Source organism: Colossoma macropomum, unplaced genomic scaffold (genome assembly GCF_904425465.1).
Source record: "Colossoma macropomum unplaced genomic scaffold, Colossoma_macropomum, whole genome shotgun sequence".
NCBI lineage: Eukaryota > Metazoa > Chordata > Actinopteri > Characiformes > Serrasalmidae > Colossoma > Colossoma macropomum.
The window spans coordinates 12,372,985-12,395,434 of NW_023494804.1; the positions used below are offsets into that span (position 1 = coordinate 12,372,985).

The 22,450-nt window shown below is 38.9% G+C and overlaps 1 protein-coding gene across 1 annotated transcript in view; it reads left to right on the top strand.

Annotated features, from left to right (window-relative positions):
* Positions 1–1,511: 1,511 nt before the first annotated feature.
* Positions 1,512–22,450, top strand: part of grk3 (G protein-coupled receptor kinase 3) — a 53,498-nt gene continuing 32,559 nt past the window's right edge. The window contains exons 1-2 of the mRNA XM_036595472.1: positions 1,512–2,516; positions 15,896–15,972. Of these exons, the coding sequence (XP_036451365.1) occupies positions 2,404–2,516; positions 15,896–15,972 (190 nt within the window). The 5' untranslated portion in view covers positions 1,512–2,403. The remainder of the gene's footprint in view (positions 2,517–15,895; positions 15,973–22,450) is intronic.

Below are 22,450 nucleotides of genomic sequence, written 5' to 3' on the forward strand. Positions count from 1 at the left end.
GACCTACACAGGATATCGTCCAAGTTTAAAAATGAACGTATTGTGTTTCGAGATACAACGAGGGTTTCTTTAGCTAATATGGCGCTTTTTGTTAGACTCCCACGCTCCACTCGACGGTGCTCCAGTGCCGTGTTTTACAGTGCGTTTGCGCGGAGAGGAAGTGCAGCTCCCAACACAGCTACCCGTCTGCGAACAGCAGTAGAGAAACCACTTCACGACGAACGGAGGCTAGAGCGAGGTCTTTAAGCGAGCAGATACGAACGGAGTCTTTTAGATAGCTAATTTCATCAGGATAAGGAGACAAAATATCGGAGCATTGTTTTCGTTTTGGAGACTTAGTACAAGCGGACTAAGCGCAAAGGGTCTGAGATTGGACGGATTTTTATAAATTATGCCGGACGACTGTGTACTGTTGGAAGACTTTTTCAGCCACCCGAATGCGGATGCGTTATGCTAACGGCAGACTCGGGGATTTCGTGAAGATGAGAAGCAAATATACAGAGGGTTTATTTTTTTGTTGATGAATGTACAGTCAAAGGTGGAAGTGTCACAGTTTAAGAGGTTACCTTGACACGACTTCTAATTTAATCTTGTAAGAGCCCAACCGCATAGACGTAAGTGTTTCGTTAGTTAGCTACCTAGCCAGCTAAGTGGCGGGTATCGTTTTTAAGATAGCCTGCTAAGCGTGTTAGCCACGAAAATGAAGTTCCGCAAGTGTTAGTTTGTAGTTTTAGAGGACTGAAAAGTTTGTCCAGCTAGAGACATTGCTACTGCAGTCAACGTTGTTTTAGCTAGCTAACAAAGTCAGTTTTTGTGTGTGCTGACAGCTTACAGTCTGGTGTTGAACAGAAACCTGCAGGGGCACGTTTTAATGCATGCTGCATAGGATTTTTGTGAGAAGCTCGCATAGCAAGCTAACGTTTTGCTTGCTATCTGGCTAATTTCCTTTTCGAGCGCCCCCTCCCCCTCCATCAGGTAGCCAGTCATATAGCAATAATATAAAGTGAAAACGTTAGTTGGCACGGCGTACCATTCAGGAAAAGGCCTTATATAGCTAATACTACAGAGTGTTGTGGTCTAGTCGGTATATGATGAGATTGTTGGAACTGTAAGACGGTTTAAGCTACAACTTGGTGTCACTCATTTTTAGCCGGATTTCTTAGCGGCTTGTGTGCTTTAGCATTTAGTTTCTAAATAGCCAGTTTGCCTGAGCTTGTAACGTTAACCTACTTGTCCTTCCTCACGGACTCAATTGGTCGGACGAACAGTTGTCGTAACAACACCCTTCTCTGTTGTCAACCAAGAAAATGGAGAAGCGGTAGCTGGCTTGGCAGTCGAGATGCAGCTGCTAGCTAGTACAATTTTGTGAAAGTTGCAGTTAATGCCTGTTAATGCTTAGGTAGTGGCTGTTAAACCAGTCAGCCCACACGCCTGTTTCGCTAGCTTTGCAAAACAGGATAGTTAGCTAGCTAGTTAACCAGATTGCGTCGCATCGACGATAGCCATTATTTTATCAGCAAGGTCTGGTCCGTAACGCACAGGAAACTAACATTGGCTCTGTCTTTGGGAGAGAAGTAATTTATCGGAAGGAGAAGAACATCATTTAGTCTGCCGTGAGCTGGTAAATTTGGCGTTGTCTGTCTTTAAATTTACTGAAAATTTGAGCAAAATATTAGCGCATTGTAGTCGCCCAGTTTAACGTTTTTGTAAATCCTTGTGGTGAGCTGGCTTGCTTCTGATTTTAGCATAACTTTAAGCTCTGAACTTGTTCTTAAGAATATAGTTGTGTTCACTGTTAGCTAATCAGATTGGATTTTGCTGTGCGTTATTTTTTGCACCGCATCTAAATTTAAGAGAGCCGGATGTTATAAGAGGACTGAAGTTTATGTCTTGGTTGCTAGGCTAGCTATATTAGCTAGCTAGCTAACAGTATTTTCATGTGTGAATTTACGTTTGTTCACTTAGCTTTATTTTGACAGTCATAACCAGCAGGTGGGTTCTCGCAGTAAGCTCACTGTGAAAGGGGGGTGGGGGGCCGAAGAAGAAAAATCGAATCAATATTGCTCTTATAATATACAACTGCGATTGTTTTGGAATTTGTTGCCCTTTTGTTCATGTTATGGTTTTTTATTTTTAAAACGAAGCAACGAGCCAGGCGACGCCGCTTGCCGTAGAGACGCTGTCTTTTTTCCCCTCTTCGCGTGAATCTTGTGTTATCTGTCACAATGACCGTTTTTTGAGATTGGAAAACCGTCAGGCTCGACTCCATGCTCGCTCCGGACTCCCGCATTGCCGCTGCCGTCGAGCTCTTTTGCTGTTGATTCCACCTCCTTCTCATTTTTGATTCCCACCGAACCCTCCTGCGCCTGGTCCTGTATCGATTCGGTCGACCCAGGGTTGAAGATGGCGGACCTAGAAGCAGTTCTCGCCGATGTCAGCTATTTGATGGCGATGGAGAAGAGTAAGTCTACTCCAGCGGCCCGGGCGAGTAAGAAAATCATCCTACCCGAACCCAGGTAACTAAGATGAATCAAACATCTGCCTACTGTAACCACATTCATGTCTTGTCTTCAACGGTCGCTTCAACCTGACTGCTAGATAGCTGTACGTGTCAGCACGTATTTATGTTGCTGTTTACTTGTAAGAGTGAATGTAAGTATTGTTGATTTCACGCCGAACAGTATACCGATGATTCAACCTATTGGTTTACCTCTGTACATTCTTGTATCTGCCCGTCTATAGAGGCCTAATGCACGTTGTCAGTGAATGGCCAGAACCGCTCAAGCTAACAACAGAATCCCAGTTTGACGGTGTTAATCATTGATTCTTTTAAAACTGTTAGTTTTTAAAAGTGCGCTTTTCTGTGCAACGTTTTCCACCAGTAGCTCAGAGTGAAAGGGCTGAGGTATTGTGTATTAGAAGTGGTAACCTTTTTTCAGCAATTAATCATATCAGCTGCAGATTTTTTTCAATGCAGTTTGAGTTAACCCACTGTATAGACTAACGGATGAATTTGTTTATGCGATATGATCCTGTTTGGCCTGCTATTTGGCCTTTATGACATTAATCGAATTGGTTGAATCTATGATCTTCTTTTGATCTCCGACATTCACTTCTGCCATTTAATGTGATGTTGGTGAAAATTATGGTCACCCTAAGTAGCAGAATGCAACTTGTTACAATTCATGAGAGGATTCCTTATATGCATTTTATTTTCCTTTATGAAAATATTATTGGCAGGTAAAACAGTAATTAATTTCACCTAACTTTCAAGCCTCAAGCCATGACATTGAATGTGAACCAGCACTTGGTTATACTGCTGCTGTACATTTTGGAAGGAAGTGGTTGAAAACATCACATTCACTGCATATTAGAGATGGGAATTACTGTCTCATCAATGATACAATGTGCATCATGATACAAGACAGTTTGATACACAACTGTCGTCACAGTTTAAAGGGCAGTATTTGTCCAGTAGGTAAATAGCTGTATTATTTAAGTCAAAAGTTATATTGTGAACATTTACTAATTCCAAAAGCATACCTTTTTTCCTCAGTGGAGGTTGATTTTTCAACACTTAGACTATGTCCTTGTTCTGAAAATTGCACCCCACATATCTAATCCATGGCATTCATGACCTAAAGGTGTTACTGCTTTGTAGATTATATGAATTTAAAAAGACTTATCAGGAGTGCCAGGCTTTCAATTAAATCTGAAACGTTCCACATTTTTAATTTAAAGCAGGTATCTTGTATACCTCGCAGCCTGTAGAGCTAGAACATCCCAGTCATTATTTTAGTTTAACGTAGCATGCATGCTACACAAACAGCGGTGGGCGTGTTGACTGACTCATGACTTCACTCGGACACAAGACTTATGACTTGTGAAATTTCAGCCAGGGGAAAAAGCTAGAATTACAAAACTAATTCCATTAGGACTGTGATCCTTAATGCAGCAAAATAATAAAACCTGTTATTTCCAACCTTATATGTGTGACTTTGCTTGTCATTTTTGCTAAGGTCATTACTGTAGTGCTGTTTTGCAGCTTGCATCGGCATCAGGTTCGAAATGGCTTCAAATAACCTTCAGTAGCTTTACATTATAGAGAAACCTTCAGTCTGCTGAACCGAATTCAGCGCCACATGCAGTAAAAGCAGTGTTTAAAGAAAAAGCGTGAAACAACTGGAAACTGTTGGCTAGCACGTAGTTTGGATAGCAAGTATACTAACGTTAGCTAGTGTCCTAGCTAATCTAGCTAAAATTTAAGTGGAATTAGAGATCACATTCCTTTAAAACTTATTAAAGTTTCAGTTGGATTAGTGATTGCACTAGCTAACTAGCTTATGTGCTATAGAAATAATACAATAACTCGCCATTTCAAGTTGTTTTGCCTCTTTCCCATCAAACAGTGCCTTTACTGCATGTAGCCCTTTATTCCTTCCTGCAGACAGAATGGCTCGTTATTTGAAGTCATGTCAAACCAGATGGGTTTATTTTTGTAAAATGTAATACCTGCTGTTAATAACAAGACTAGGTAAAGTTCTCTACTAAAGACTGAACTTGCATTTGCACCCCAATGACTCAAGACTCGACCTGGACTCGCACGCCAGAGACTTGAGATTTCACTCAACTTCGGATGAACATCTCTTCAGACAAAACAGCAGGAAATGTTAAAAAAAAATTAAAAACAAGTTCACATGCAGTCGCTAGTTTATACTAGTGTAAGCTTTAGTCAAAGTTGAGTTTGTTAATTGCAGCAGGGTCCAAGTACAAGTTCTCATCAGTTAACATTCTGTAGCTTGCTTATTGGCACATTGCATTATAATACTTAGCAAAGGATAAATCAATAAAATCAGTAAATTGTCACACCCCCACTGTGTACAGCTACTACTGTTAGAACATTATGGATTTGAAAGTCAACTTGAGATCAAAATTGGCCATTATTTACTTTGTATAATGTTTTATATCCCCCTCCCACCACCCTCCACCTATCATTGCGTGAACACTCAATGCTAGTTCAGAGACCCTCCCTGATGCAATGAAATGACGATGAAAAAAAATAAGTTAGGTGAATTGTTTATGGTCAGTGATTCTGTAGATATTACAGTTCCCTTTAGAGTGGAGACGAAGACTTTAGTTGTATCATCCTTTATCGCAGTTGTTTGCTTGTGAAATTATGGGCAGTATGCCCTAGCCATCATGACTGACGGTATTACTGGGGTCATGAAGTGGCACAAGAGCCTGTTTCCAAAAAAGGTCTGAGCGCATTTTCAGCATACATAGGAGAAAGGTGCTACAAATATTGAATGAGAGCCTGCTATTAACCTACAGTAAGCAGCCTCTTGGTTGATATTCGCAACACTTTTCTTCAGTAACCAATTTCAGCACAGCAAGTAATATGGCAGCGCCACAGAGAAGCTTAAACTGGAGAACACAAACATGCTTGTTTCTTGTCAGGGGCTTGCTAAACTTGCTAAGCTAACATTGTTCTAATTCAGTAGTCACCAGCCCTCCTTCTGGAGATCTACTTGCAGATCTCCTGCAGAGTTTAGTTCTAACCAGAACTGTACGAAATTGACACAAAATGTGATGTTCGATAAAGCTGTCATATATCACAGTGACTATGAGATGCGATAAATTACTATAATGTTTCAGTAACTGGATGTGATGCCACTACAGACGTGGATATGTAAACAGAACTCTAACATCTCCTTTAAGCAAATAGCAAGACACAAAATTACAAAAGCACTATTCACTGTTGTGTAAAATACAAAAGTAATTAAATAATAACAGCTACTTACATCAAAACTCCAAGCACATCTTTTGTGCACTAAAAAGCTAAGAAACAGTCAGCGTTACCTCAACAGCTTTTTCTATAAAGGCTACAAAAACAAATAAATTTGTATTTCTTTATTAATTTAAGCACGCAAGAATGAATAAATATTTTTGTTTATGTATTTATGTACTGTTGCTTACTTACACATTAAGTGAGTGACAGTAAGTTGTGACAGTGGCCATTACTGTCTTGCACATTAGAAACAGTACTGGTGTGAGAACAGTCTTAGCATTTTTACAGGATAGTAGTTCAGGGTGGAGTAGTATTTGAGCTGTGCACGTGTGTGTTTTGTAAATGGCTGTTTAGCTTAAAGGTTAAGTTACTCCTCTCCCATGTGAGTGCAGAGTAGCACTCATTAGGTTTCTAATGGTTTGTGCCAGCAATGTAATGACATCTCTCCGGCTGTGTTCTGTGAGGTAAATTGATTGTCTCTCGAATGATGTGTTTGTCATGAAAAGTCGTGAAATGATGACAAAAATACGATTAATCGTACAGCTCTAGTTTCAACCAGCATCAAACTGTCTGCCACTCCCTTAACTAACACCTAACACCAATGCGTCTGATTCAGCCAATCAAAGACTTGTGGAGTTTTACGTCTTGCTGGAGTCTTTTTGGCTGGTTGAGCTGTAGTTAAATGTCCTCTCTAAAGCCAGGCATACACTGTGTGATTTTTAGAAATCTTGCGCAAAGTGTATGATTTTATGTACTCACACAGAGATGCACCAGTCCCAGTTTTTCTCCTCCAACGGCAATTCCGATACCTGACTTCTGGGTATTGACTTATGGGTATTGAATTACCCATCTGATATCATTGCTTTTTTAAACATTTTATTAAAATTTTGTATTCCTCACTGTGTCTGACATGAGGCTGTATCTAGAGCAGTGGTAAAAATGAAAATAAGAATAAAAAGAAAAATAAGAATGAAGTATTCCAAAAACACTGTTATAAATGTGCTTTTGGATAATGCAACAGCAAAATAAACAGTAATCATAATTCCAGTGTAAACATTTCAGTGCAACAGAAAAATTGTTAGCTACACATTCAAAAAAATGAGTTTATTTGTGCTATTGGCAGCTGTATCTAGCATAAAATACCTCCAAATTGCAGATGTTTGTTGTTAGCCAGCATGAGTGGTGCTGCTTGTCTTGTTAGTTGATGTTTAACCACAGTATTCAAATTTAATTTAACCTACATGAAATTGATAATAATACAAACAAATGGAATAGTTTTTCGCTTGCGAAGCTGATGCAGTACAGGGAAAAGTTCCTGCATCTGACTTTTATTCAGACGCACAATTAAGTATAAAGAAACAGTCGCGGCAGATTTGATACTTGTTAATTTTCTTAAACAAAGACATTTGCCTGTAATGTGATCTGCTATAATAATTACATGTATGAGCTTTCTGTTTTGTTAATAAAAACAGTGTTTTTGATGCTTATCACATTTAGGAATAACGCGTTTCAAGTGAAGAGCAACTATGGCAAATGCTGCATTCATGTTTGCATTGAAAAAAAACTGCCATTCCACGCCTCACAGCGGTATGTGACCAATAGCAGCATGAAGCTACACAAACATTGCCATGGTGACAGCAGCACTGGTGTAAATGGATGATCGTCAGTGGAGAGCTTTAGCACTGTAGATTGTTTGTTTTGCTTGTTTGTTTATTTAAGGTGGAAAAGGCAGGAAGACTCTCTGTACACTTTTATTTTTAGCTTGAATTTAACGAGACGTTTGCCGCCCATGGCTCCCACAGAATCAACATCCGGTTTATTCAACCATTGCGGTTGGACGCAGAAGTTCCATCTACCGCAAACATGTGAACGCAGCATCAGGGTTGGTATCGAATGTGTATCGAACACGTCTGGCTAATATCCAATTTGTTTAATAAGGTCAGTATGGGGGCGAATCTGATCCGAAGTATCGGATCGGTACATCACGATACTTGCGCTGTGTGAAAAAACTTGATCCAGTTGTCATGCTGCGTGAAACGCAGCCCTGCAGACAGGTCTGTCTATGGACATTCATCAATAAAACTGTTTAATTCAAAATAATGCATTGCACACTAGGCCTGGGCAATATCCAAAATAATTCGCACCATATGTACTATTTTAAAAAATCATGAATACCGATAATATTGCCCGCCCCAAAACAAATACGTACGGTCCGCAGCAGCTTTGACCTACTTTCAATTCTGTTTTGGTTTATATGCCTTTTTAATATGAACTGTTTCAGTGAAAACCTTTGAAAAAACTCACATATTAAATAATATGATACTGAGTAGCCCAACATTTTTTGAGAAGTACTTCACCTGTTCTTATTATAAACGCTGCTGCAAACACGTGTGTTCATGAGCTTCCTCTGCTGCAGATTCGCAGCAACTTGCGAGGTAATAGTGCTCTGTGCTGGGAAACTTTAGATTGCAAGTGATTCTCAAAGCCGTGCCCGCTTATGTCCCACAATAAAACAAGGTGTTTTGTCGTTACAACCATGTTTTTATAATGCAGCTAACCACCGGGTCACTTAATCTGTAACGTAAGAGCACCATATTCCGTACAGTACTTCGGCACTTTTTGACACGTTTCAGCAGTTATTGGGGAAATACCCGAACTCATACAGGGTGTAATGATTGGTTGGACTTTTGATTGGTCACATTTGGGCCAATACTTTTAAAGAAATAAGAAAAAACGTGTCACCTGTGTCACTGGTTTGTACTGTCAGTATTCCGTACACCAACTTCCACAGAAGGAGCAGTTTTCCGTACAGTGTGTTCCCTGCATTTTATTTGAAGTTTTATGAAATCTAATTGCATAAAATTATGCATTAACTGATTTATACTGATTATAAAAGTGAATTAATATAAACAATATTTGCAATGAATGAGGCTACCGTGGAAAAAAAGCCTAGTAAAGTGAGGCAGTGTTATGAAGCTGCGCAGCTGCAAGGAGTCTGCTAAGGTAACTTAGCTGACGGTGTAAACTTGGATTAACAGCTCAATATTACACATACTGTGTTTCATGGTGATAATCCATTGTTTAATATTCGTTTAAGTGTTAAATATAATGTTTAAACGTGCAAAAATGCATTTTAACTGGCTGTGAAAGTTTTCCCCATCCCATTCACATTCGCATCCCTGGGTTTCCCCACCCGCCATGTTCGGCTCGCGCCGGGGGTCAGTCACTATTTGCACAGATTTGATGTCCAAACCCAGCTTAGATGGTCTTGCCGACCGATTTGATGGAAAAAAGGATATATGACAATGTCTCAGATGTATCATTGACAAATGTCAAGAAAGTAGTTTTTTATTACACACACAGGAAAAGTTGCAAGTGTACGAAATACTGAAGTGTACAGAATACCGTGCTCTTACGTTACAGAAAATACTGCACATTTTACTCAGCAAATCACACACAGCAGATACAGTGAGTAGTTTACTCTACTGGAGCTCTAAATTGTTAGTGTATTAAGAATAAAAGTGAATAAAACAGTGTGTATGTTTTCTTTATTATTTTTTTATGACCTTTTTCTGAGAATACTGGCCATAGACGAGGATCAGAGGAACTTAGAGTTAACTTAGCTGCTCTATGCTAACATCCAGTTATTTTGAGGCGAGTTGGAGTTCCAAAGCGCATCAACATTTCATATTTGATTTTATTTACATAAAAGAAATTAAGGGGAATCAGTGCTGTAAAGATAGCATTACAGTGCATAGCAGAGAGAAAGAACACAGGTGGTTTCTTAACAAACCTCTGTCTGTATGTATCTCTCTCCCTGTCTCTCTCTCTCTCTTTTTTGTTTTTTTTCAAGCTGGTAAATTAGTCTTCTCTAATCCTCTCTGTTCTTTTACCAAAATGGCAGTTATCGCCTTTTACTCAGTGCCATTGGGTTACTCGTCCATCATTGACGCTGTCTGATTTTATTGCCCTATCGCCCAGGCCTAATGCGTACCCGAGTACTGAGTAAACCTACCGAGAAGCTGTGCTACATCACCTTTGCTAACTTGTGCCATACTGTACACTGAAACTGATGGTGATGTACTTTGGGAGGATGATACAGTCTCTCTACAGCCTGTTTTACAAAGACAGTTAAAAAACCAACGTGTTAACGTTTTCACCTTGTAGTTTTATTCAGTCACATTAGAGTGAAGTTGACACATACAGAGTTTTGGTTCTGCAGATGATAACTTTTTGTCTCCAGTTTGCTATTCATCATGTACTGGGGAGGTGGTTGTGATTGTGTTTGTCTGTTTTATGTTTGCTAAAATCGCACAGTGTATGCCTGGAGGGGTTAGTCCAAGGCAGAACATTTAATGTGACCGATAGATTTGTGTCCGACCAGCGTCAGAAACCCTTTGTTGTGTGAGCAGATCCTTGTTCACTGCCAGCTTGAGTTGTTCGTTCATTAGCGTAGCAGTGTTCACTTGGCTTACATCACATGCTATCAGGTGGTATCGGATGATTGTATTGGTGCATTTTTATGAGTATGAGTGCAAGTAAATGAGCATGGTATTGGGCCGATATCCAATACTAGTATTGGTATAAATCCATCCCTAGAGAATACAGTGCACAGTTAATCTTTAACATTTGTGTGTCCTAGTTCATGATTAACCTATTGCTTTGTGTCTGCCCTACGCAAAGCATTTCGCTTCATCTTGCTTCATGAGAATTACCTTTGCTGTTTGCTAATGTAAGTTGCTTTGGCCAACAGCATCAACTGGCCTAAAAGGCATAAAAAAGAACATTAATGCTAATTAAGTTGCGCTTATTTATCTGCATGTCTTTGGTTACACCTTAGACAGGGCTTGGAAACATTTCTAAAGACTGTGGGGAGGTTACCTGCTCCTCAGAGCACAGCATGTCACAGCTTATTAAAATTGCTAGAACTGTGCGGTGAGCCCAGAGCCTGATAGAGATGAGCAGTGTACCTCTAAGCTGGATGATGTAATTTCAAACTTTTGAGCCATGTCTGAATAAACAAGACTGTCCTTTTAAGCTACTTTCTAAACTAACTTGAAGTAAACAAAGCTATTTTTCATTCTCTTAAAAATTAGCAAAATCTAAATCTAGCAATAGAGCCAGATAATGTGCCAAGATTTTAGCAGGTGTTTTATATATTTTTTATTATTATTTTATTTTTGATTATTTTTCACATGTATGTTACTGAACAAGTGCAGTTTGAACATTCGCAAAAAAACACAAACAATTAAATAAATAAGTTAAATAAATGTCACTATACTTTATGGCTGATCATAATAACAAAATAATGTGGATGCCATGTAAGAATGTCATGTCATTGTTCTTTGTTAACTTGCACCGTACATTTGAATAGATCATCATATACAGACAGAGTCTTTTGTTGTATTTTGGAGTCCTGCTTTTAGTTAGTCTTAATATTTATTAGTGCTCTTTAAAGCCTGTCAGGTGGATCCATAGTGGCTTGTAATCAACTGAGAGATTGATTTCATCTTAAGGGTCCATTTGTGATTTTCACAGCACAGAGCTTATGATGTATTGGATTGTGTGTGTGTGTGTTTGTGTGTGTATGTATGTATGTATGTATGTATATGTATGTATATGCACAAAACCTTGTATTTCTGAAAGGATAACTTTACAGGAGAAGGAAAAAAACATTTGTAACGTTAAATGCAAGTCAATGCAATATGAATTTTGGAGCATTTCCATAGGTCCTGTCATGCTGAAATGTTAATACATTTTAAACAACAGCTGGCATTGTCAAATGGAGATATGAAGTTTTGTTATGGCTGTGTGTGTGTGTGTGTGTGTGTGTGTGTGTATATGTATTGCATATATATTTGCATACAGACGGCAGCCACAAGAACAAAATCCTCAAGAGTGTGGGAGCATTTCCTGCTTAACTTAGGAAAGAAAAAAAAAAGGTTGTCAGTTGTGGTATTTGTAAAGCTAACCTCAGCTGGCATGGGAGCACATCCTCCATGTTAGAGCGTCTGAGAATGAAACACGACGACTCACTTGAAGAACATTCATCGCAGTAAGTTAGCTGTGCTTTGCTAATTTGAATGCTAAAAGCAGTCTTACTTCATGTTATGAGCTGAGCTGTAACATTTTCTATTTTGAAATGCCTGTTCTCTTGAATCATTAATGGGGTTAGAATGTAGAAGCAAGTAACTATTATTCACAGCAATGCTATTCACCTTACAAATAATGTTCACAGTTTCAAACATTGCATTGCTGTCTTAACGTCGAGACCGCCAGTGTGTTCAAATCCGGCAAACACAGGAGAACGTTTGTAAACAGTTTTCTGTTTTCTGTGAATACTTGTGAACGCTCGCAAACAGTTTCAGGAGGTAGTTCTATGCGAAGATGCAGGGGAGCTGGATGAAGGGTTACCGTTGAATGAAATGTTTACACAAAATCGTTTAAACTTAACTGTTAATAGAGAACTTCCTAGAGAAGTTTTCCACAAACGTTCAGCACTTTCCCGTCTGCTCCATCAGAGCGCATCTTTTCTGCAGCGGAATATCTGCTCTCAAAGGGGATCGTGTGTGTGTGTACATATATGCACGTGTGTGTGTATGTGTGTGTATATATATATATATATATATATATCAGTATTCTTTGATACCAAGTCCTACTTAGAATTAAACAGTTGTGTTAGAGTGCAAGGTACCACTGTAACAGTTCAGTCATTAAAATCAGGCTGATTTTTAAATGACGTGCTTTAGCTAGCCATGCTTCGTTAGTTACCTTGGTTCGAGTAGCATTGCGGTGGAGTAGAGCAGGCTTTGTTCCATGTCATAAAAGCGCTTTGTTTCATAGGTATGCATCACATATACGGTGCAATTTTAGAAATATTGCTCTTTGTTAACTCACACTATACATTTGAATAGATCATGATATACAGACAAAGCCTACAATTTTTATACTGTATAAAAAATCACACTGTATGAAAAACGCTCAGTCCATGCTGCACGAAACGCAGTCATTACAGACAGTTCTGTCCGTGAACAATTTTAGCGAAAGCTATTGCATTGAAAATAATGCAGCACACCAGGCACACTGAGCATTATTTGGGTGGTGGATTATCCTCAGCACTGCAGTAAGACTGATATGGCATGTTATTGTGTGTTGTGGGTTATTGCAACACAAAAAAAGTAGTAAGGCACACATGCACTAGGCTAGCTGTTGTCATTAGGCTGTTTTAGTGACCCTCTAGCTTTCTGTTCTTGGGGATTACCATAGAGATTAGCAGGCAGTATAATGCAGACTGGGTAAAAGCATTAGCCTTTGACATCATTGTCCACATTAGTACTTTTTCTCTTTAAAAAAAAAAAAGTCTGGCATAATGTCTGTCATCCCAACCACAGGGTTTTATGATCACAACTTGACAACTGGGAAAACATCTCTGTACTAGGATAATTCACATTTTGTATTGTCCAATTAGCAGTATTAACATTTTTGTTGTAATTATTAAGAAAAGAAGATTACTTCTGAAAGTATCACTTTTAAAATTAGCTTTGTGTCTTGTGCATATTGAGGTGATTGAAGATAATTAGCAAGTGTCTGATGAAAAGAATTGACGATTTGCCACATTTGAGCATAAATATGAATAATAATAGATCAGTGTTGCATGTTTCAGTTGTGTTAAAGTTTGTAATCAGGTGTGCTTGTAAGTAATTATCTTTATCATCCCGAAAAAGTAAATCATAAACAGGGACGATAGAAGTGGTTTGAATTAGAGAGAATAAAAAGTCAGGCTGTTGAAAAGGGGCTGGGTTATGAAAGGCATTTTGTCATCTGTGGGCAGAGCTGAGTGAATGCAGAGTTGTAGAGCTAGCGCAGCGCTGCTACATTCTCAACAGGTGGAGGCTTAGCCTACTGGCAGTGAGGTGAGATTTTGACAGCATGACTGGAAGTGTTTAAGGGGCTGAGAGATGCTGCCAATATTGTTTGAGAGTAAAAATGAGTGTAAGGGACTGGAGTGTTTTAGAATCATATAGGAATTCGGGGAGCGAAGAGATGTAAATGTGGAAGGGCACTTGCTTAGTAGAAAAGGTGTACAATACGTGTCCACTGCACATGATGAGAATATCTCCCACCTCACTCTTAGCCAGTCTCTCGCTGCTTGACAGAAGTGTCTTTCTGCAGGTATAATGCAGGATGCAAATGATGCTGTCTGTCATTAAATTATTTTCAAATGGAGTCTGTTCTTATCAAAGCAGGCTACTCTTGTAAACCTGGTTGCAAAAACAGACCTCTTGAATTTTAAAACATGTATAATTGTACAGTTAAACTGTTCCTAATTAATTTATTGTTCATTTATAACAGCTTCTAATGAAAAACATGCTCACTGAAATTTACATTTTTTAAAAACTGTGATAGTGAGCTGTTCTTGCCTATAAATATGTAGATTAAACACTTAATCTATACTCTGCATGGAAAAATGGTTGGCGCACCTGCTATTCTCTGTGCTGAAAAATTTCACATTTTTTTTCTGTGTTGACCAAATTCTGTTTGCCCATTCTAAGAAGCATGGGGAATTCAGTCACTTAATTCAAGAACCGAACGAAACATTGTAGGCCTGCTCTTGTTGCAGATGGACATTATCAAGTTGTCTTTGCCTGACTGGTATTGGGGATTCAGACTGCATCTCAAACGCAGCTATTTTTAAGGGTATAACTGTATGGAAAACTGTTTGGAAAAAAATCTTGACTTTAGAAACAAAAGTCTGGAATATTTGCAAACATCAGTGGTGATTCTGTGAGTGAAATGTAGTTCTGCATAGAAACCTATCCTTACTCATTTTAATTTCTCATTTTGTTAACAGACTCTCTATATATTCTATATACTCTGTAAGAAGACATCCATTTATTTGTTTATATATATATATATATATATATATGTGTGTGTGTGTGTGTGTGTGTGTGTATATATGTATATATATATATATATATATATATATATATATATGTATATGTATATGTATGTATATATGTATGTGTGTATGTGTATGTATGTGTATGACTTGAGGTATGAATGCAGACAACTTAACATATTACTACCAGTGGGTGCCAGACTTAGTATTTGTGGTTGTCACGTAGTGATCTGATTGGTCAAACTCATCTACAGGCAGTCAAGCATTGGGTTGAGTTGAATTTCTCAGCTCTTATGATTTATAAATCTCACTCTTACAAATTGATTTTACTTTAAACTCATTTTTAATATTTGCACACCAAAGCCTCCATACCTGACCAGAGATATTCATGATACACAGACTGCTCTCATTGAGGCTAACCCTGCCTTAACAGGAAACAGTGAGTTGAGTGTGAGATCTGCTCATGGTTTCATTTGCTAATTAAAGCAATCCATTATAGTCCACACATCTAAGTTTGTGATTCCTATTCTTTTGTTTCATAGAAAAGGTGTCCAAAGGACGGGAAGCTTTAATCTGCAAAAATCTTGAGTTTTTATGTTTTTACATGTTCAGTGCAAACTCAACCGCAAGCACCTAGCAACCTGGAAATATCATTGTAATCAGTGCAGTTTCCTACCACATTTAAAAAAAAATATATTTTTCTTTCTTTGCATAAATTATATTTAAATCCTCCTTTTAGAACTGTTTTAGTGTCTGTTGCCCACTTTGGCCAAGCAGCCAGCTGTACAAATGTGTCAGGGATACCTCTCCCTTGACCTGCATTCTGATTCTCAGTGGAGCCGTGGCTGGGTGATAATGAACCCTTGGAGGGGGTGTTAATTGATTCATTCTCCCAAACTTGGTGCTCATTAACACCCTCTCTCAGGGCACATTGGCAGTGCCTTCCACTGGGAAGAAATCTGGACAAGATGGAGAGTAAAGAACAAGTGGTTGTGGAAAGGCTTGTAACAGGGCAGGTGCTGAGATGAAAATAAGTTATGGTGTGACCCAGGTGCTGGTTCCTGACGATTCACTTTTAATTGTCCGTTTCTGTGCGAGGAGACAAGACTTTGCTGCCCAAGAATCCGCTTCTAATTGGACTGTGTAAGGTTTTATCTTGTGACTGGCTTATTTTTAACAATGACCCTCTTCTGTTTTCCTTTTGCCAGTATTCGGAGTGTAATGCAGAAGTACTTGGAAGAGAGAGATGAGCTCACTTTTGACAAAATCTTCAATCAGAGGATTGGTAAGTGTAAATGAGTTTTGTATTAATGTTTAAGTTACAGCTCATTTCGGGGCAGTTGTGGGCTGGAGGTTAGGGAGCTAGCCTTGTGACCGGAAGGTTGCCAGTTTGATCCCCTGAGCTGGCAGGACGTGACTGAAGTGCCTTTGAGTAAGGCACCTATCCCCCAACTGCTCCCTGGGCGCCGTGGATAGGGCCCTCTAGTGTGTGTCCATGTGTATTGGATACACATTTTATACAGGTTATGTTTACAAAAGGAGACAGACGATCACACTAAATCACACAAAGCTGAATTTTACTGTTCCGCCTTAAATAGTACAACAGATATATTTTGGCGACTCAGGCCACTGAGATACTTGGCACTGTTTAAGGTGGAGCGGGAGAATTTGAGCTGATGAATAAGAAGCTGACTGTAGCCTTGTCTAAATTGTAAGTAGCAATATATGCTGAGTCTGTGCTTTATTAACATACTCAGTAGCCTGCCAATGATGGACAGATTTTTAGGACACCGACCCTCTTCAGGTCTTCGTTTTTTGCTTTGACCATTGACAACCCCAGGACGACTGGGTTTGCTGTTCTAACGTCTCCATCATCAACAATATCTCTCTTTTTGTTTTCACTAACTTTCAGCACTGTACAGATTAGCTCTTGGAGCAAGTTAAGTAACTGTAACCAAGGGGATGCCTTCTTGCAATTCTGAAGGGCCACTGCACTGCATATTTTAGTGTTTTCTTAACCCTAGCATGCCTGATTCTAGCTTTATTTAAATTTCTTACTGAAATCATAGTAAGGAGAGTGGCAAACAGCGCCAAGGAAGCTTCCAGGATTGAACTAATTTATTCTTTTGCCAGCAAAGTTGCATTAAGTCAATCTGACTCATCAAAGTGCACTATTTCTGAAGGAATCTGTAAATGTGTCCATCACCTAAAAAGTCTGTTATGGTCAGACATGTCTTTGTTCTTTCTAAGTACAGACAGCTTCCTCATTTGTATTTCTCCATTAGTCACCTAAGCTGTCAAAATCCTTGTCAAATCATTTGTGGAATCTTCCAGTACATATACCCATGTATAGTGGAATGGTGATTGTTTAAACTTAAGTAACTGTAAGTGCATACCAGAAAGCCTGCCTATTTAATGAATTTATAAAAAAAATCACTTTCTTTGAGGAAAGCGATAACGCTAAATGTACCATGGGAACACACCAGCCCTGCAGGCTTTGATTAACTTTACTTACTTCTAGGTCTGAATTCCCTGGTGAGACTAGGCTGCAGTGAAATTCTTCCGTTCTTGCATATTCTTGTCAGTGATGTGGGTAATGCTCTGGTTCACATATAGGATATTTAAGATATCATTTTAAAGCTGTTTTTTGTTTCAGCATGGAGTGAACTGCTATTTAAGTAGTCTGAAAAATGTCATTATTCCAGTTGACTTTTGTTGCTGCTTGAGTTGTTTACATTTCATTTATTAAATGAGAGCTAACCAGCTTTACTGCAGAGAAGAATGGTTTCTTGGACAAAGAAATAGGATTCTGGTATTAAGAACTCATTCAGGAGGTGACTTAACTTTTGCCACCACACTTACATCTCTGTTTACTGTATTAAGGAATAGAACTGCTCTGGTCAGCAATGCTTTCAGACAGCATTTGACAAGGTACTCAGTTCTCTCACACGGTAACCATAGTTACAGTGACAACAGTCCAAAGCACAGCTAGCGTCTGTCCAGTGTGGAAGTACAGATATGAAAATAGATTGAAGTGTGAATAAAAAATGCCATTTGAACTAAATGTATAAAAAAACAGGTGACTTCAGTGTGCTTGCTGTGCTTTAGCTAATTCAAACTAGATGCTAGCTGTTCTGTGCAAACATAATTATTCCACAAAGTACTGGAATGAGTGGCATGAATTTCCTCTGGTGCCTAACCTTTCATGGATACGCAAACTGATAAACTTTGTTGATAACCACATAGCTTAATTGGTTGCAAGAATATGGCCATCCATGTTTAATAGACTAATTAGTCAGACAAGATGCACCGATTGGGGGAAACTCTCAAGGCAGACCCCGTGTTATGACCACAAAAGCGGAAAAGTTTTTAGAATGCATGCTTGTCTCGGGTACACAGCAGTGATTTATTGAGCTCAAGCCCACTTGCCTCACGGCTTTGTCTGCTGGCCTGAATGTCTGAGCAGTTGTCTGTGATGCCTTTTAAGATCACGCTTTGACACTGTACTCAAATTTGCCTACTAGAAGAGTCTCAAAATGCAGATCAGAAACTGCATAACATAATATTAGAATGAAAGCACTGACTCTCTTGTTTGTTTTTTTAGGCCTGTGGATAGAAACGTTATTGTTAAGATAAGTTAAAATAAATTAACACATCCTCTACAGGGAACAAACTTTGTACACAACTTCTTTTTATTTGCTAAATTTAACATATTGGAAAAAATTAAAAATATGCTGTGATGTTTGAACTGGCCACACTTTTTTCCCAATTTGTTAAATTTAGCAAAACTGTTTTGTAGAGAATGTGCACTGCTCTCTGTAGCTTGACTATAACTGAACTTAACTCAGCCTGTATGCTTTTGATGCACTATTGTTTTCCATGATAAAAAAAGACTAACTAGCTATTAATTTAGTTAACCGTCTAACTAAAAATAACTGGAAAATAAAAAAAAACATTTTGTGCAGCTGGTCTTCAACCTAACTATTAATACATTACCAATCCTCAATCCTAAACGACATTTAACGACGATCATTTAAAAATTCACTGTTACCAAAATTCTGATACCCGCTAATAATGTGTGGCATAAGCTAAGTGTAGCTGCCGTGCTGATGAACAAATGCAGTGAAGGAGACTCTGCTCGCACAGAGAGGTATTAGACTCTGTGACCGTCAGACGATATAATCGTAACTGAATCAAATCGTGAGGTGCCTAGAGATTCCCATCCCCAACATACATACATACATACATACATACACACACACACACACATACATACACATATATATATATATATGTGTGTGTGTGTGTGTGTGTGTGTGTGTATGTATGTATGTTGGGGATGGGAATCTCTAGGCACCTCACGATTCAGAGGGCTGCAATGAGATTATAAAACGATTATCGATGCATCTTGATGCATCTTTTTTTGTTATGCAGGATTTCTATTTTCCTACTGTCTGAGGATTTGGTAGTTTTAAAACAAAGTATTTGTAATGATCCATAATGCATTTACTTCCAGTATCTTTTATTAATAAATCAAATGGAAGTGATGTGGCAAGTGACCTCGAAGGCTCTCATTCACTGCTGTTTGGAGCACATGAGATGCTGCTGCCACTCACCTGCACATTACAACTATTCTACTCGTTTTCTTCAGTGATTTTATAACTTCAGTTTTGGTCTCGTTGTAGAGAGTGGTGGGATCTCTGTGTCAGTAAAATATCTTCGAGACGGGACGTGTGCAACATAGCACGAAAGCCCTGGTTCTCAACAGCTGAGAACTGGCCTGCAGACTGCAGGTCACTTAGCAACGAAGTCTCGCCTGGCTAGTAGCGAATGAAAAGGCACAGATTTAAGACGAACATTTGGAGATGAATGGACTTATTCGCATTTATAAGCAGCGCAGCTGGTTTCCTGGTAAGTTAAATCTGCAACGAGAGACTGTCAAACACTAAAAGTCGCAAAGATGTAGGCGCTTCTCTTTCGAATTTTCCCGGTCCACTTTAAACGGTGCCGCATTTACATTCAGCGCCTCAGGCAGAATTTAAGGTGGAACGAGAAAATACGAACAAGAAGCTGGAGAATGAGAAGCGACTTCAGCCTCATAAAACAGTCGAACGATGAGAGACATTTTTCAAGAAACTGGTCTACTTTTAAGGAAACGTTTTCTGGTGGAAAGGGGAGGAAAGCGGCTATAACTAGTTAAAGCTTAAAGCAGAGCAAAGTAAGTCAGCATTTTCGTTTATATTGTTTAGCCTATACTAGGACATTAGGACATACTGAGACATACTGGACATTAAATTTTGCGGCTCCCAAGGTGGTTTGATTTTTGTTGAAAGGACAAAATGGCTCTTATCATTTGGGTTTGACTCCTGACCTAACCTGGCTTTTAATGCAGAGGGAGCCGGTCGGATTTCTCGCTCATCCAGTAGTGTTTTTGTTATATGCCGCCACAGACTGTCCGGGCGCTGCACTTTCCCACTTCCAAGTTCCGCCTTTTGCGTTCCGTCAACATTACGTTAGAAAATAAATATTTAGAAATAACGCACGTAGGGCACGTAAAGAGGCATAAAAAAAGTCTAAACGATAATAAGGTGATTTGTTCTGTAAGATAGGCTGTAGAGAGACTATACTGCCCTACTGTTTACATCACTGCCTGCTTTAGATTCAGTGCACAGTGTTAGCAGTAGGGGTGTAACGGTTATTCAACTCACGACTAAAATCGATGACCAAATTAGTTGGCAACTAATTTAGTAGTCGATTAGTTGGTGATGTCATTTTTGACATTACCGCTTACTGGAAAGTTAACAAAAGCGCGATGTCAGCCTCAAGAACAAAATCCTTAAAAGTGTGGGAGCATTTCATGCTAAACTCAGAAAAAAGATTGTAGTTGTGCTGTTTGTAAAGCTGACCTTAGCTGGCATGGGAGCACATCCATGCTGGAGCATCTGAGAAGGAAACACAACGGCTCACTGGATGAAGATTCATTTCAGTAAGATATGCCCTGTCCCAAACCACATACTAGCACACTAAGTAGTGTGTAAAAATATCGCATATTAGTGCACACAGTGCACTTATTAGTGTAGTATGTGAAGTACAGAAGTGTGTGGTTGGGGACGCGGCCATAGCTGTGCTAGTGAGCTAGTTAGCTAATGTTAATGTTAGTTAATGCTAGTTAAAAGCCGTCTTACTTCATATTATGAGCTGTAATGTTTTCTATTTTGAAATACATGTTCTCTGGAATCATCAGTGGAGTTGGAACACAAGCACGTAACTTATTCACAGCGACTCTGTTCACTTTTCAGATAACGTTTACATTTTTAAACAGTGCATTGTTGTCTTAACGTTGAGGCCACTGGGGCGTTCAATTTATTTATTTTTTTTTGCGCGAATGTTCAGCTCCACTCACAATCAGTTTCAGGAGGTAGTTCTCAGCGGACTTACAAGGCAGCTGGACGAAGGGTTACCATCAAAATGAAATGTTTACACGAAATTGTTCATTTAACTTTTTATAGAGAACAAGTTTGCCACAAATGTTCTCAACTTTCCCCTCTGTTTCATCAGGGTGCATCTTCTCTGCAGCAGTGAAATATCTGCTCTCAGAGGAGAGCAAGATTCTCACAAGAGCACAGAGAGACGCTGATTTTCCTCCGTTTCAATAAAGACTTGTGACTGTAAAATTTAGCTACAACAGAGACAGACAGCAGAATGCACAAAGCACAGTTTGAATATAAAATTTAAATTTAGATTGTTGCCCCGTCCCAAATTTTTTTAATTTACTTGATTAAAGGAAAACTGATTTAGTTTTGCTATAATTTCTTGCTACTACTTTGCACATCCTTGGTTTTAAATTTTGACAGGAAAATGATATCAGAGTTTTTATTTATCTTTTGTGGTCGCAGGAAAGTTCATTAAAACAGTGAATTTTTGAATAAGGTATTCATCTTTGTCTTCACTGTTAGTTAGCAAATGCATAAAACAAAAAAGCTCAATTTAAAAGCTGATAGCTATACTCAGTGTTATTTGGAAAAGCAGTGATTCATAAACCGAATAATCGATTATTCGTTTCAGTAATCAATAGATTATTCAACTATCAAATTAGTCGTTTGTTGCAGCTCTAGTTAGCAGTGCTGCTCAGTTTCTCAGTGTGTTACTTTGAATGAAACAGCTTTGTTTGAAACAGTTTATACACAGAGCTGTCTGTGTAAGCTGCGTTTCACGTTGCATGGGCCGAGCGTTCTCGGTCAGTGCGAGTATATAAATCATAGGCTTTCTCCATTCAAATATACAGTGTGAGTCACCATAGAGCAAGATTCCTAAAAACACAGTGCATGTTTCGCTTCAGAGGACGTTCAACTACAGCACAACCAGCCAAACAAAAGACTCCAAGATGTCGTCTAACTTGAAACATGAGCTTCTCAGATTGGCCTTGAATGTGATTCCTGCTGTCGCTGTGCTACAGAGATTGTTAAAAGACACCGATGAGGAGCAAAAGTACAGAAGCGCTCTTCTCATGAGGAACAAAACCTACTCTTCTCCCCTGCAGCGCTGCTCAATCCAAGTTAGCGTTAAATGATATAGCATAGTTACCTATGGTACTTCATTTAAAATCAGCTACATTTTTATGATTTAACCATTTAGGTTCACTGCACTCATTTACACTAACAACTGCTTAATTCTAAGTAGGTTACTCAGTATGGTATCAGACTCTGTCGGAGAGCACTAAAAAATATGTACCAGTACTCTGTCTGGAAAAAAGAAAATGCTAT